Raw genomic sequence first — 13,312 nt, 5'->3', positions numbered from 1 at the left:
GTTCAAGTGTGATTGACAAATGAATACATAGCAGCCATCTTTCCATAGGAATGATTTTGACATGCCTGTCAGAGAGAGTGCTTGGGGTTGCTGTCATGTGGGTGGAGGTTTCTTTGAGGTTTATTTTGGGATTTATGTCTTACCTTCATTCGTGAGGCATTATCATACTATTTAATAATATTGATATGTTAAACTATGACCTGTATTGAGGGCTTTTAGCTTCATATCACCCCTATGTAGTTATATATACAACCATTTTACAATTAGTGGAGACCAAGGCAACATGTAAGTTTGTTGGTTAAAAATGGATGCAGGGTACAACAGAAACTGAATTTAGGATTCTTGGCACATTCCGTAGCTTTCACAACAATCACACTCCCTGAGGAAAAATGTGTGTGTGCATGTATATATATATATATGTATATATTTATATGTGTGTGTGTATACATATTCATTCATTCAATCATATTTATTGAGCGCTTACTGTGTGCAGAGCACTGTACTAAGAGCATATATATTCTGACAGGAAATAATATATATTATAGCTGTTACATATAGGTGGTATACCTATATGATATATATAAAATGTCCTATGAGAATAATGCTATAATAGCTGCAATATTTTGGCACAAATCTTTGCTTTTATCTCCGTAATAATCCAAGTATATGGTGACTTTGGTGGTTTAACCCAGTGACTGATGTTCAAAGTGTTGTGTGCCACTGTGGTTTTTCGAAAGAAATCCTAACATGAAGCAGCAGCCCTAGTTCACCTTCCAAGCGCCTATAGTAGTTGATGTCCCAGGCTAAGTCTCCCATTTCCTCAGCTCTCCATCCCCTCCTCATCACCCTGACTTTTTTTTTAAATAGCATTTATTAAGCGGTTACTATGTGCAAAGCACTGTTCTAAGCGCTGGGGATGTTACAAGGTGATCAGGTTGTCCCTCGTGGGGCTCACAGATTTAATCCCCATTTTCCAGATGAGGTAACTGAGGCACAGAGAAGTTAAGTGACTTGCCCAAAGTCACACAGCTGACAATTGGCAGAGCCGGGATTTGAACCCATGACCTCTGACTCCAAAGCCCATGCTCTTTCCTACTGAGCCACGCTGCTTCTCTAAAAAAATAAAAAGCTTACTATGTGCAAAGCACTGTTCTAAGCGCTGGGGAGGTTACAAGGTAATCAGATTGTCCTGCGGGGGGCTCACAGTCTTCATCCCCATTTTACAGATGAGGTAACTGAGGCCCAGAGAAGTGAAGTGACTTGCCCAAAATCACACAGCTTACAATTGGCAGAGCTGGGATTTGAACCCATGACCTTTGACTCCAAAGCCCGGGCTCTTTTCCACTGAGCCACACTGCTTCTCACACTGCTTTATATATACATTTTATATAGGACTTGTTCCCTTTGCTCTACCCCCCTCCCCATAGCACTTGTGTATATATGTACATATCTATAATTCTATTCATATTAATGCCTGTTTACTTGTTTTGATGTGTATATATCTATAATTCTATTTATTTATATTGATGCTATTGATGCCTGTTTTCTTGTTTGGATGCCCCCTCCTTCTAGACTGTAAGCCCATTGTGGGCAGGGAATGTCTACCTTTATTGCTGAATTGTACTTTCCAAGCGCTTAGTACAGTGCTCTGCACATGGTAAGCGCTCAATAAATGCAATTGAATGAATGTCATCTTTGGGCGGGACATCTTTTCTAATAAATGTAAGCAGAGTTGTGTAGTTAAAACAGATTTGATTTTTACTTCTCTTTTGAAGCAGGAGAGTAATTCTCTTTTAGGTTTGTTAGTGTTGTGTTTTAATGAACTTAGAGTGGTTTAATTTAATTAAAAACAGTGGTTTAAATACCAGTGATTGATAGTTATATTTCTCTTTTATTGAGTATTTCTTAGGAACATTTCTTCTAAAGAAAACTGTTCTCATTAGCCACTTCAAAAGTACATTTACTGAGTGCATAACAGACCTTGCTGTATCTTTTGAATTAATAGAGGTACCAAATTGATATATACAGCTCTCTTAGTGCTGTTCCAGTAAATTGGAATGATACTGAATGAGTCTTAATGCAGAATTGCTTTATTTCATTCATTTATTCATTTATTACACCTCTCTCTTTTTTTCGTTTCCCTTTTCAGATGTACTTTCCGATTCCCTAGCACAGTTATAAAGATCCAGTTCACATCTCTATACCATAAAGAAGAAGCTCCACCGTCTCCCCTTCGGCCCCTTTACCCTCAGATCTCGCCTCTGAAAATCCACATTCCGGAGTCGGATCTCCGGAGCCTGGTCAGCCCCCTCCCTTCCCCCACTGGCACGATCAGGTAAGTAGCTTGCTCTGTAGGGCACAGCTCTTGCTGTTTACATTGTACTTTAAACAATTATATATAAATAAAAGTTACACTATATCAAGTCAGTTCTCCCAGGATAAATGTTTTCAATGTATATTTTGAATATAAGGCATTGACAAAATTAGGAATTTCAACAGTATTTGGCTATAATGCGGTATATTATCAGAAAAAAATGTAAATGTCATTGAACACAGTATGAGTATCATGAGTTTTCTTTAACATAGGGTGCATTAAGAATATGACTGCTCCAGAACTGACTGTTTGTACACTACAAGAATATTTTTAAACTTTTAAATTTACTAAAGAGGAAAGGGACCTACATATATTCATAAATGGATTTTTTCGTCATTCATTCAATCATATCTGTTGAGCACTTACTGTTTGCAGAGCACTGTACTAAGCACTTGGGAAGTACAAATCAGCAACATATAGAGACGGTCTCTACCCAACAACGGGCTCACAGTCTAGAAGGGGGAAACAGATGTGGCCACATACTGTTATGTACTGTAGACCACGTAAATTAGTCAAAGCCTTTAAAAAGCATAAGTATCAGGGTTTGGCTAATGGTTAATGAGAAGTTTTTCCAAGTGTGAAAAATGGTGTGGAGTGAAATAGCCCAACAGAGTTTGGAAAGTCAGGGATATTGTCAGGAGTGTCCTTGTTTTTTTGTTTTATTTTTAATGGAATTTGTTAAGTACTTACTATATGCCAGACAATGTACTAAGTGTTGGGGTAGATACAAGCTAATCAGGTTGGACACAGTGTCTGTTCCACCCAGGGCTCACATTTGTAATCTCCATTTTACAGATGAGGGTATCTGAGACCCAGAGAAATGAAGTGACTTCCGCAGGGTCACACGGCAGACAAGTGGCAGAGCGAGGAGTAGAATGCAGTTCTTCTGACTCCTAAACCCTAGTTTTGTCCACTAGGCCACTTGCTATTATTGTTATTGATTTTATTACTGTATTGGGCATTTACAGTGTGCCAGATACTGTACTAATTAATACCTGGGGTAAAATGGCCCTTGTCTTCTGGTCCTGCTGGGGATGGGTCTAGCTCCACTTCTGCAGTGTCATGGGAGAGAAGGGAAGCTGCCTAGCCATCCTCAGGCCTTCCCCCTGATCCTTCAGCCCCCCCCCACCAAAAACCTCCCCATCCCTTAAAAGTCCAAATGTTGCAGCTGTAGCTCTTTATGGTATATTCTTGCAAATTCTTAGCCACAAGGGATTAAGCTCCAATTGGATTTTCAAAACATGTAGCTAAGAGCTGATCCAGGAAATGAGGGAGCAGACCCTCATTGCAGTGTGAGATAAAATGAACTGATTGAGAGATTGAAGAGGCTTTGCCATATTTCTGGGCTGATACATTTTAGTGTAGTGTGTGTTGCAAGGCAGAATTCCAAATAGTTATGAACTCTAATATCACCTGTAGAGTGAGTGTGTGTGTGTGTGTGTGTGTGTGTGTGTGTGTGTGTGTGTGTGTTTACACACAGAAGAAAGCTGATTCATATTTGGAAAAATGAAATGGCAGGAGTGGGTCTGCCAGAAATATCTAAATCCAGTTTTGTGTGGTGGTCTGATAGAGTTTTAAGCACAATTAATCAAACAGTTGGCTTTCTGTAAAATTGCTAAAGGGATAGTAGAATTCTAGTTTTGCCCACTAGGCTTGGGTTAGTGGTAGCTGCCATTTTAGTACAAGGACCTCCCACATGCCCCATAGCTATTCTAGGCTTTATCAATCAATGAAATTTATTGAATGCTTACCGTATGCAGAGCTCTGTATGGCGTGCTTAGGAAATTAACGAGTGAGGAACAGAGTTACTACAGCACAGTTCTAACTAGCCCTGGATGACTTTTTTTTCTTTTCCCCAATTCTAAAACACTATTGTCTCCTCTTTAACACAGATGACAGGAAGTATACTGTCTTCTGTTTTTAATATTCATTCATTCATTCATTCATATTTATTGAGCGCTTACTGTGTGTAGAGCACTGTACTAAGCGCTTGGGAAGTACAAGTTGGCAACATATAGAGAGGGTCCCTACCCAACAACGGGCTCACCCTCAAGCAATTGAGTTATGCATTGTGAGCCAGCACCCTCTAAACACTTTGATACTCACCTCACCCCCACAGCACTAATGTGCATCCTTTTACTCTGTTGCTTCCCCTACCTTGGAAGTTGTGTGGCCTAGTGGATGGAGTATGGGCCTGGCGCTCAGAAGGACTTAGCTTCTAATCCCAGCTCTGCCAGTTGTCTGCTGTGAGACCTGGGTCAAGTCACTTCACTTCTCTGTGCCTCAGTTTCCTTGTCTTAAAACGGAGTTTAATACTGTGAGCCCTATGTGGTACATGGACAGTATCCAGCCTGATTAGCTTGTATCTACCCCACTGCTTAAAACAGTGCCTGGGGCATAGTAGATGCTTAGCAAATACCATTCAAAAAAAAGAAGAAAAAAAGGAAAAGGTCTGTGTTCCCCACTAAGCTCTTTGAGGACAGGCATCCTGTCTACCTACTCTGTTGTATTCTCCCAAGCTCATAGGCATGTAGAACAGTGCTCTGCATAAAGTACTCAGCAAATACCATTGATTGATTGATCGAGGTCTTGATCAAGGTCCTGTTAGGCACACTTTCATTATTTTGTATTTGCATTTATAGATGGACAGTAAAACCTCTTTAGATTGGACTTGAAGGGCCCAAAGTTTGAGGACTTGTTAAAAGTTCTATATTTGGGGACAGGTTGGAGTGGGACAGAGAGGGTGGAGAGAAGTTTGTTACGTGGTAGTTTAGTGATAAAGGGTTCCTTTTTTGTGGGTATTACTGTATATACAGCATCCTTTGGTGGAGTGCTAATGGTAATTTTAGATGACTTATTTTTTATTCTAAGCTTTATTCTCCAAAAGAATGTAAGCAACCAGATCAGGTTGTATCTCAGTCTAGGTTTAATTTGATGCACTTCACACATTCAGAGAACAGTTGTTACAGATGAGTAATCTGTGTTTTCTGTGTGCAAAATCCCAGGGTATAGTATTTTGTTATTTCCGATTTCCTTATCACCACAGCTTAGCAGCATCTTGGAAGACGCACCTCCTGAACTCTATCTGCCACTGCCTCCCCTGCTTTAACAGCCTTGAAAAGTTCCTCTTAGCCTCAGGAAGAGTTGGATCTTGCTTTGGGCAGCTGTTATCTCTGTTATTCTCTGTGGGGTATGCAAGACTGATGAATGGAAGTGGAAGTAAAAAGTAGTAGTATGGCCTAGCGGAAAGAGCACGAGTCTGGGAGTCTGAGGACCTGGATTCTAATTCTGCCTCTGCCACATGTGAGCAATGTAACTTTGGGCAAGTCACTTACCTGTGCCTCAGACCTCATCTGTAAAATAAGGCTTTTTGATTGTGAATCCCATGTTGTGTATGGACTGTGTTCAACCTGCTTAGCTTGCATTTACCCCGGTGCTTAGTACCATGCCTGGGACATAGACAGTGCTTAACAAATTCCTCATTTTTTTTAAAAAGGTAACAGATAAGACACAACTTACCAGCAGCCACCCTCACCACCAGGGAGTGTGCACCTATTTGCTTTCTGACATGGAGATAACTCCTGTTAAGAAATGAATTGGCCTTACTTTGCTTTGGAGTGAGGATCTATAAAATGCACCATTCATTCAATTCATTCATTGTCGTATTTATTGAGCGCTTACTGTGTGCAGAGCACTGTACTAAGTGCTTGGAAAGTACAAGCTGGCAACATATAGAGACGGTCCCTACCCAACAACGGGCTCACAGTCTAGAAAGAACTAGCGCTTTTTAGCTAGTAAGCTATTATAATAAGCTATTTAGCGCTTACTGTGTGCAGAGCACTGCTGGATATGAGGAAGGAGGGCATTCCAGGTCAGAGACAGGACATAGGCGAGAGGTTGGAGGCGAAAAAGACGAGACAGAGAGGTACAGTGAGCAGTAGAGCAGCAATGCAACATGGTCTACTAGAAAGAACATGGGCCTGGGAATCAGAGATACTGCATTTAAATGCTGGTTCAGCCATGTGTCTGCTCTGTGACCTTGGGCAAGTCAGTTAACTTCTCTGGGCCTCAGTTACTTCATCTATAAAATGGAGATTAAATCCTACTCCCTCCTACTTAGATCGTGAGTTCCATGTGGGACAGGCACTGTGTTGAATCTGAACTTGTATCTACCCCAGCACTGAAAACAGTGCTGAGCACATAAGCGCTTAACAAGTACCATAATTATTATTATTATTATTAGGGAATAATGCTATCTAGTACAAGTGTCTTGATATGCCAAGTAGATTGGGCAGAATCTCTAATGGAGGTCCTGAGAGTAGCGCTCTGATATGGCTTGAGGAAGGTTGTAGGTGGCTAGCCCAACTCATGCGCCCAGAGGGACAGAAAGTCCTACTGGATTCAGATTGCACTGCCTACCCTATGCCCCTACATCAATTCCATCTTATGCCAAGCTACAGTGGCCACTAGCGGGCCTGCTGTTAGACAACTTTGACCCAGAGATCAAAACCCAGTCCTGGATACGGGGCTAATTGTGGTATGGTCGTGTGGTGTGGCACTGTCCTTTCCAACCAATGGGACTCCTTAGAGCTGTCCCCAGGAAGAGTAACAGAGAAAGAGCGGTTTGTCATGTGCTCGAATGATGTGCTTTAGTGAGAAGCAGCATGACATAGGGAATAGAGCACAGTCTTGGGAATCAGAAGGTCATGGGTTCTAATGCTGGCTCTGCCCCATGTCTGCTGTGTGACCTTGGGCAAGTCACTTCACTTCTCTGGCCTCAGTAACCTCATCTGTAAAATGGGGATTGAGACTGTGAGCCCCAGGTGGGACAGAGATGTGTCCAACTCGATTTCATTGTTATCCACCCCAGCACTTAGTACAGAAAGAAAGCGCTTGACAAAACCCATGATAATAATAATATATAATATGTACATATATATGTATATTACAATATATGTTTATATTATATATTAAATTATTATTATTATCATTTAGTCAACTTACTTCCACCTGTTCCCCACAGAGCGCCCACTCTCTGGAGGCCTCCTGGCTGGGAAGGGCAGGCCACAGGGCAAGGGGGTGTCCAGAGTTGGTTGAGGGAGAGGATGGGCAGACATTTAAAGGTGAAATGGCCAGGCCTTAGATCGCCCCACCCCTGGGGTCCCACACAGGGTTATCAACTCTGGCCCCGCAGTTCACCAAAACTTCTCTTGGCTGGGTTTTAGAACCCAACCAGCCTTCCCATCCAGATCCCCAGCCTTTTACAACGGGACTTAAAGTGGGTCAAATGTCAAGTGGTATAGTGATAATAGCGCTAGGTGTATTTGTTCCTTCAATCCAAGGAGCCTTTCATAGTAGTACCGGCATCATTTCGTTTTCTGCTGAGGCACAGTTGAAAACAGGCAAGAAATTTGAAAAGAAGCATTTAGGTGGGCATGGGTTCGAACCCCAGACAGGATGAAAAAAATTTCCCAGTGGTATTTCAATTAATTACAGCAATCAACTGATTAAGCTGTTCAGGTAGAGCTGTGCTTTACAATCTTCACAGCACTTTAGTGCCTGAAGGACAGTAGTGGTTTTGTACAGGAGTAAAACAAAAACAAACAAAAAAAACAACAACCCTGTTTTTCTTTGTTCGCAGAATTGGACGCATGTTTAATGAAGCTATTCTAGGAAGTTAGGCTAGTGGTGGTGTAAGATGTGGTTTGAGCTCTCCGTTCAGGCAGCTAGTTTGGTTTATATTTAACCTCCTCATCTAGATGAAGCTAGTGGGAATGGGAGGGGCTTCAAGTGCCTTCGCTGACATATGGTAGGTAATTTCCATTCAGTCATTTTCTGTGAAGCCGCACTAAAGGGCTTCCGCATAACCAGAGCTGCACCTTTGCCTCTGACATCTCTGGACAATTTTCGATTCCAATAAAATGTTGGCCTCTGGGGAAAGTGGAAATCAAGGGACTGGATTTTTCACTTTAGCCCTCTAATGAAGTGTTACAGAAGAGGATTTATGTTTACATCCGTTTATCTTTGCAGGGTGGAATTCAATTGAGTGTTTAAAACCTCAAAGCCTCTTGAGGTTTTGCTTGCCAAAACTCTTTTCGTTTTGAGTTTGTCGTAGGGGAACAGTGGTGTTTACAAACATTCCACTTCACCCTCCTCTCCCTGTACTCCTTCTCCCCCCCCTCCCCCCCACTACTTAATTCACCGTTTTGGGACTCAGGAGGTGGTTGGAACGTAGGATTCTCCTGGGGGAAGGTCACATTATTCCTCCGAGGGACTCAATCTGATCTCTGCAGTAAATCCAGAATCAGTCTCCATGTGGTGTCCTTCTAGCGGCCTGAGTCTTGCTGACTGACCGCTTTAGCCGGAGAAGACATGGCGCTGGCCCTGGCAACGCCTTTGTTCCCTTTCGAAGAATGCTTGGAGAGGGGAGTGCAGGGTTGGAGCGCAGTGGCCTTGCCCCACTTCCCCTGGTGTGTTGGAGATTTATTTTCATTAGCTCAGCTCTCCTCCTCCTCCTCTTCCCCCCAGTGTTTACTTTCCTAATTTGGTGTGCATTCGTCTAGCTCATTTCTGATTGGCTGCTGGAAAACTGTTGCAGTGTAGATATCTGTGGACGGGTTAGTTTCCTTTTTGGAAAGTTTCCTTCTTTCCCCTCCTCCTTGCCAAACTCCCTAGTCAGGGTATTACCTGCAGGACCATGGGAATGAACCTACAACTCAAAATAACCGGAATCCCTCTCTTGGGGCCTTATTTTTAATTCTTTAGTTTGGTCCCATGCAGGTTTGTCTCTAACTTCCTACATGTGTTTTGTTTTGGTTTTGTTGGTTTTTTTCCCTGGTCTGTTTATTCTTTTCATCTGAAGGGCACCACCTAGAGCCAGTGAACTTTAGTTGCAGAAAATCAACTCAGTCCTCAAGCGCTCACAGTAAAGCCCACCTCCATGTGTATTTTAGAGGGGTCGGTGGGTTTTGGGGTTTTTTGGCGGGGATAGTAAATGAGTTCATCATTTGGAGGATTTTGATAAGTCAGAGGCCTTTGCCTAGTGCCCTCCAAAGCCACAATTTACAAGATTTTATAAAACTTGTCCTGGAGCTGTTTGACATTTGGTGGGGAGGGGAAGGAGAGAACCATACTGAATGGCATCTCAGTGACAGGGAGAGGAAGGCAAGAAAGGAAAAACTGTGTTTTTTCCATTCTTACAAAGTCCATGATTTTAGAGTTTGTAATTCCTTTGAAAAATAATTTGACTTGGGGCATTCAACTTGGAAAGCAGTCAAAGTAGCAAAAACTGAAAAATGTGACTATTTAGCATTAGAGTGAAAAGAAGGAAAAAATCAACTTCCATCTAGAAAGAAGAGGTTTTTTTTTAAAAAAAAATGACTTGATGTAAAGCACAATAGCCTGTCACCTTCAGGAGCTTAAGCTGCCTTGCTGAATTCAGAGACTGCACTACTCTGAAATACAGGCCATCCTTGCAATAAATCTTTTTAGTTATGAGATTATCATTGTGGGTTCCACGTTAGAAATCTTCATTTACATTGTTGTGTCTTTTCTGAAACCACAGAATCCCGTCTAAATAGCTCATTAGTTTTAAAAGTTCTTAGAATTAGACTTTTTCTCTAAACTTTCCAAATCCTCTTGTAAGAGCACATATTTTTAGAGTAAGTTATTTTCTGATTCTTTTCCATACTCCTCCTAACCCCAAATCCATGTGGTGTCATTACTTTCAATTTTCAGTGCTGTCTAGGCACTTGAGATTTCACTGAGAGTTTTTTGTGTAGAAACTTAGACCCATTAAATTTAAATCACCAAACTGAGTTTTGTTTTGCAAAGACCGCTCGATTACTAAATTTCCTTCAGCAGACCAGCTGAAAAGTATTGGGTTGGTTTGAATTGCTACTTTAAAATATATTTATAGCTACTATAATTTTCATAATGTTTATTAAGAGCATTCTCAAAGGTCTGTGGTGTTTTTAGGGTGTTATCTTAGTGACACAGTTCCTAAATGTGTTAATGGGCTTGTTGTGTTGCTTTTGAAAAGGCATGTGACAACATGTGGGCACGTGACCATGGGATGGAACTCTTTTCAGATTTCCCAATCAGAAAACACATGGAAAGGCAGAGAGGTTGAGGGATAGAGAAAAACAGTGTTACAAGGATTCATGGAAGAATATTCTCTGAAGGTGACCAGTGGGAAATCAGATCTATGAAGGGGGCTACAAGCCACTTGGCTAGCATTAAAGCCCAAACTGAGGACTAATAAGCCAGAGAAGCAGCATGCTCAGTGGAAAGAGCACAGGCTTTGGAGTCAGAGATCATGGGTTCAAATCCCGGCTCTGCCAATTGTCAGCTGTGTGACTTTGGGCAAGTCACTTAACTTCTCTGGGTCTCAGTTACTTCATCTGTTAAATGGGGATTGACTGTGAGCCCCCCGTGGGACAACCTGATCATCTTGTAACCTCCCCAGCGCTTAGAACAGTGCTTTGCACATAGTAAGCGCTTAATAAATGCTATTATTATTATTATTAATCATAATGATGGTATTTGTTAAGTGCATACTATGTGGCAAGCACTCTTCTAAGCACCGGGGTAAGTACAAGCTAATCAGGTTGGACACAGTCCCTGTCCCACATGGGGCTCACAGTATTCCTCATTTTCCAGATGAGGTAGCCGAAGCACAGAGAATTGAAGTGACTTGCCCAAGGTCACACAGCAGACAACTGGAAGAGCCAGGATTAGAAGCCAGTTTCTTTTGACTCCCAGGCCCATGCCTTACCCACTAAGCCGTGAAACTCAGGACTGTATGTTGAATATCTTTCACCAGGGTTAGTATCACTTAAAAAAAAATTGAAATTCCCCAAAACAGTTGAAAGTTTACAAAGGTGTTTCTTTCAGTAATTCACAATCTCAGAACTCTGTCCTGCTTTACAATTATGATGAAGGCTTGCCATTTCATTATATGGTTTCAAAGGATGTTGCAGGTGGATTTAAAAAAAAATCACCCTACTAAATTTTCACCAGTTTTTCACATGCTTACCAGTGCCTGCTGATGCTGCAGTAACCTAAAAAACCTTAGCCCTGACAGTCATTTTTCAATTTTTAGTAAATTATTTACTGGCTTATAAATCTAACTTATATTAGGCCCCCATGCTCATTTGCCTGGCTGATTAAATATATTGTAATTTTTCATGCTTGATTTTATCCATTCGTTAAAAAGAGATTGTAGTCCTACATCACAGGATTGTAGTGAGGTCATTATTCTGAAGAGCTTGAAGTTTGTGTAAGAAACTTATGTAAAACTCAAGGCATTATTATTTTCAATAATTTAAATGGGCTCAGCATTATACAAAGCTCCTGAAGGCAGAGTAATCCTGGAGCATTTTGAATGGCTGTAAGTTCATGGTGGGTAGGGAATTTGTCCGCTTATCGTTAAAGCGTACTCCGTCAAGTTCTTGGTACAATGCTCTGCACACAGTAAGCACTCAGTAAATCTGATTATATGAATGGAAGCAGGTATGCACATAGGTGTTCAGTTGACAGAGGTGGCAAGGAGGGATTGCCTCCACAATATTTTAAGCTTGATTTCCAGTCTCACTCATCCCAGGTCTCTTATGAGACCTGAGAGTTTCCAGCCAGGGTCAGAAAGACCCAAAATAGTACCTTTTTGACTTATTAGCTCTTTGATACCTGCCCCCCATTCATTCATTCATTCATTTATACATTCAGTCACCTTTATTGAGTGCATACTGTGTGCAGAGCACTGTACTAAGTGCTGGAAAGTATAATTCAGCAACAAAGAGAGACAGTCCCTGTCCACAATGGGCTCACAGTCTAGAAAGGGGGAGACAGACATCAAAACAAGTAAACAGGCATCAGTAACATCAGTATAAGTAAATAGAATTATATATATATAGATATATATGCATATATATATATATATATACACACACACATCAGAACAAGTAAAACAGGCATTAATATAAATAAATAGAATTATAGCTATGTACTATGTACAAGTGCTATGGAGCGGGGGGCATAGAGCAAAGGGAGTGAGTTGGGGAGAGGTAGGGGGCAGGGGGAGCTGAGGAAAAAGGGGGCTTAGTCTGGGAAGGCCTTCCAATAGTCAGACAGCCAATATTTATTGAGCCCTTGCTGTGTGCAGAGCACTGTACTAAGTGCGTGGGAGAGTACCGTATAACAATAAACGGACATATTCCCTGCCCACAATGAACTTAGAGTCCAGAGGGGAACAGTAACTATTTCCCCTAAAATTGACTCTGCGCCCCACACTCAAAATGAAAAGTTGGCCCCCAGGGAATTAGCATGGCTCAGTGAAAAGAGCACAGGCTTGGGAGTCAGAGGTCATGGGTTCTAATCCCAGCTCCGCCACATGTCTATGTGACCTTGGGCAAGTCACTTAACTTCTCTGAGCCTCATTTACCTCATCTGTAAAATGGGGATAAGGAATGTGAGCCCCACATGGGACAACCTGATCACCTTGTATCCCCCCAGTGCTTAGAACAGTGCTTTGCACATAGTAAGCGCTTAACAAATGCTATCATTATTATTATTAGCATGCACCTTCATCACAAGGAAAATCCCTATTTAAATGGCAGTTGCATTTGGGCCTACCAATTCCTCCCAACCTGGCTTGCTTCTCCACATAGAGGAGAACAATAGCCAGGGGAGCTAACTGGTGTATTCAGCAGTAGAGACAATTCCCCAAGGGGCAGGGGGAGGGAGGGATTAGGCCCAATAAGAAGTGCCACTGAAGAAAACATTGGAGCCTAAATGAGCTTTATTGTTTTTGAATATATGTGAGTCTGTTCCTGAGGTCTTTAGGGTAGCACTCTGTAGTGCTCTGAAGACTAAACACCCTAGATTAGTTTCGGTCTTTGTCGATTGCATTATAATAATAATTCTAAGAATTGTGGTGTT

General features: G+C 41.7%; 1 protein-coding gene across 1 annotated transcript in view; it reads left to right on the top strand.

Annotated features, from left to right (window-relative positions):
* Positions 1-13,312, top strand: part of FOXK1 (forkhead box K1) — a 117,738-nt gene that overhangs the window by 69,576 nt on the left and 34,850 nt on the right. The window contains exon 2 of the mRNA XM_038763270.1: positions 2,150-2,335. Coding sequence (XP_038619198.1) covers positions 2,150-2,335 — 186 coding nt within the window. The remainder of the gene's footprint in view (positions 1-2,149; positions 2,336-13,312) is intronic.

This window comes from Tachyglossus aculeatus, chromosome 21, assembly GCF_015852505.1.
Source record: "Tachyglossus aculeatus isolate mTacAcu1 chromosome 21, mTacAcu1.pri, whole genome shotgun sequence".
Taxonomy (NCBI): Eukaryota; Metazoa; Chordata; class Mammalia; order Monotremata; family Tachyglossidae; genus Tachyglossus; species Tachyglossus aculeatus.
Note: the sequence above shows the minus strand (reverse complement) of the source record. Positions and strands in the feature narration are given on the sequence as shown.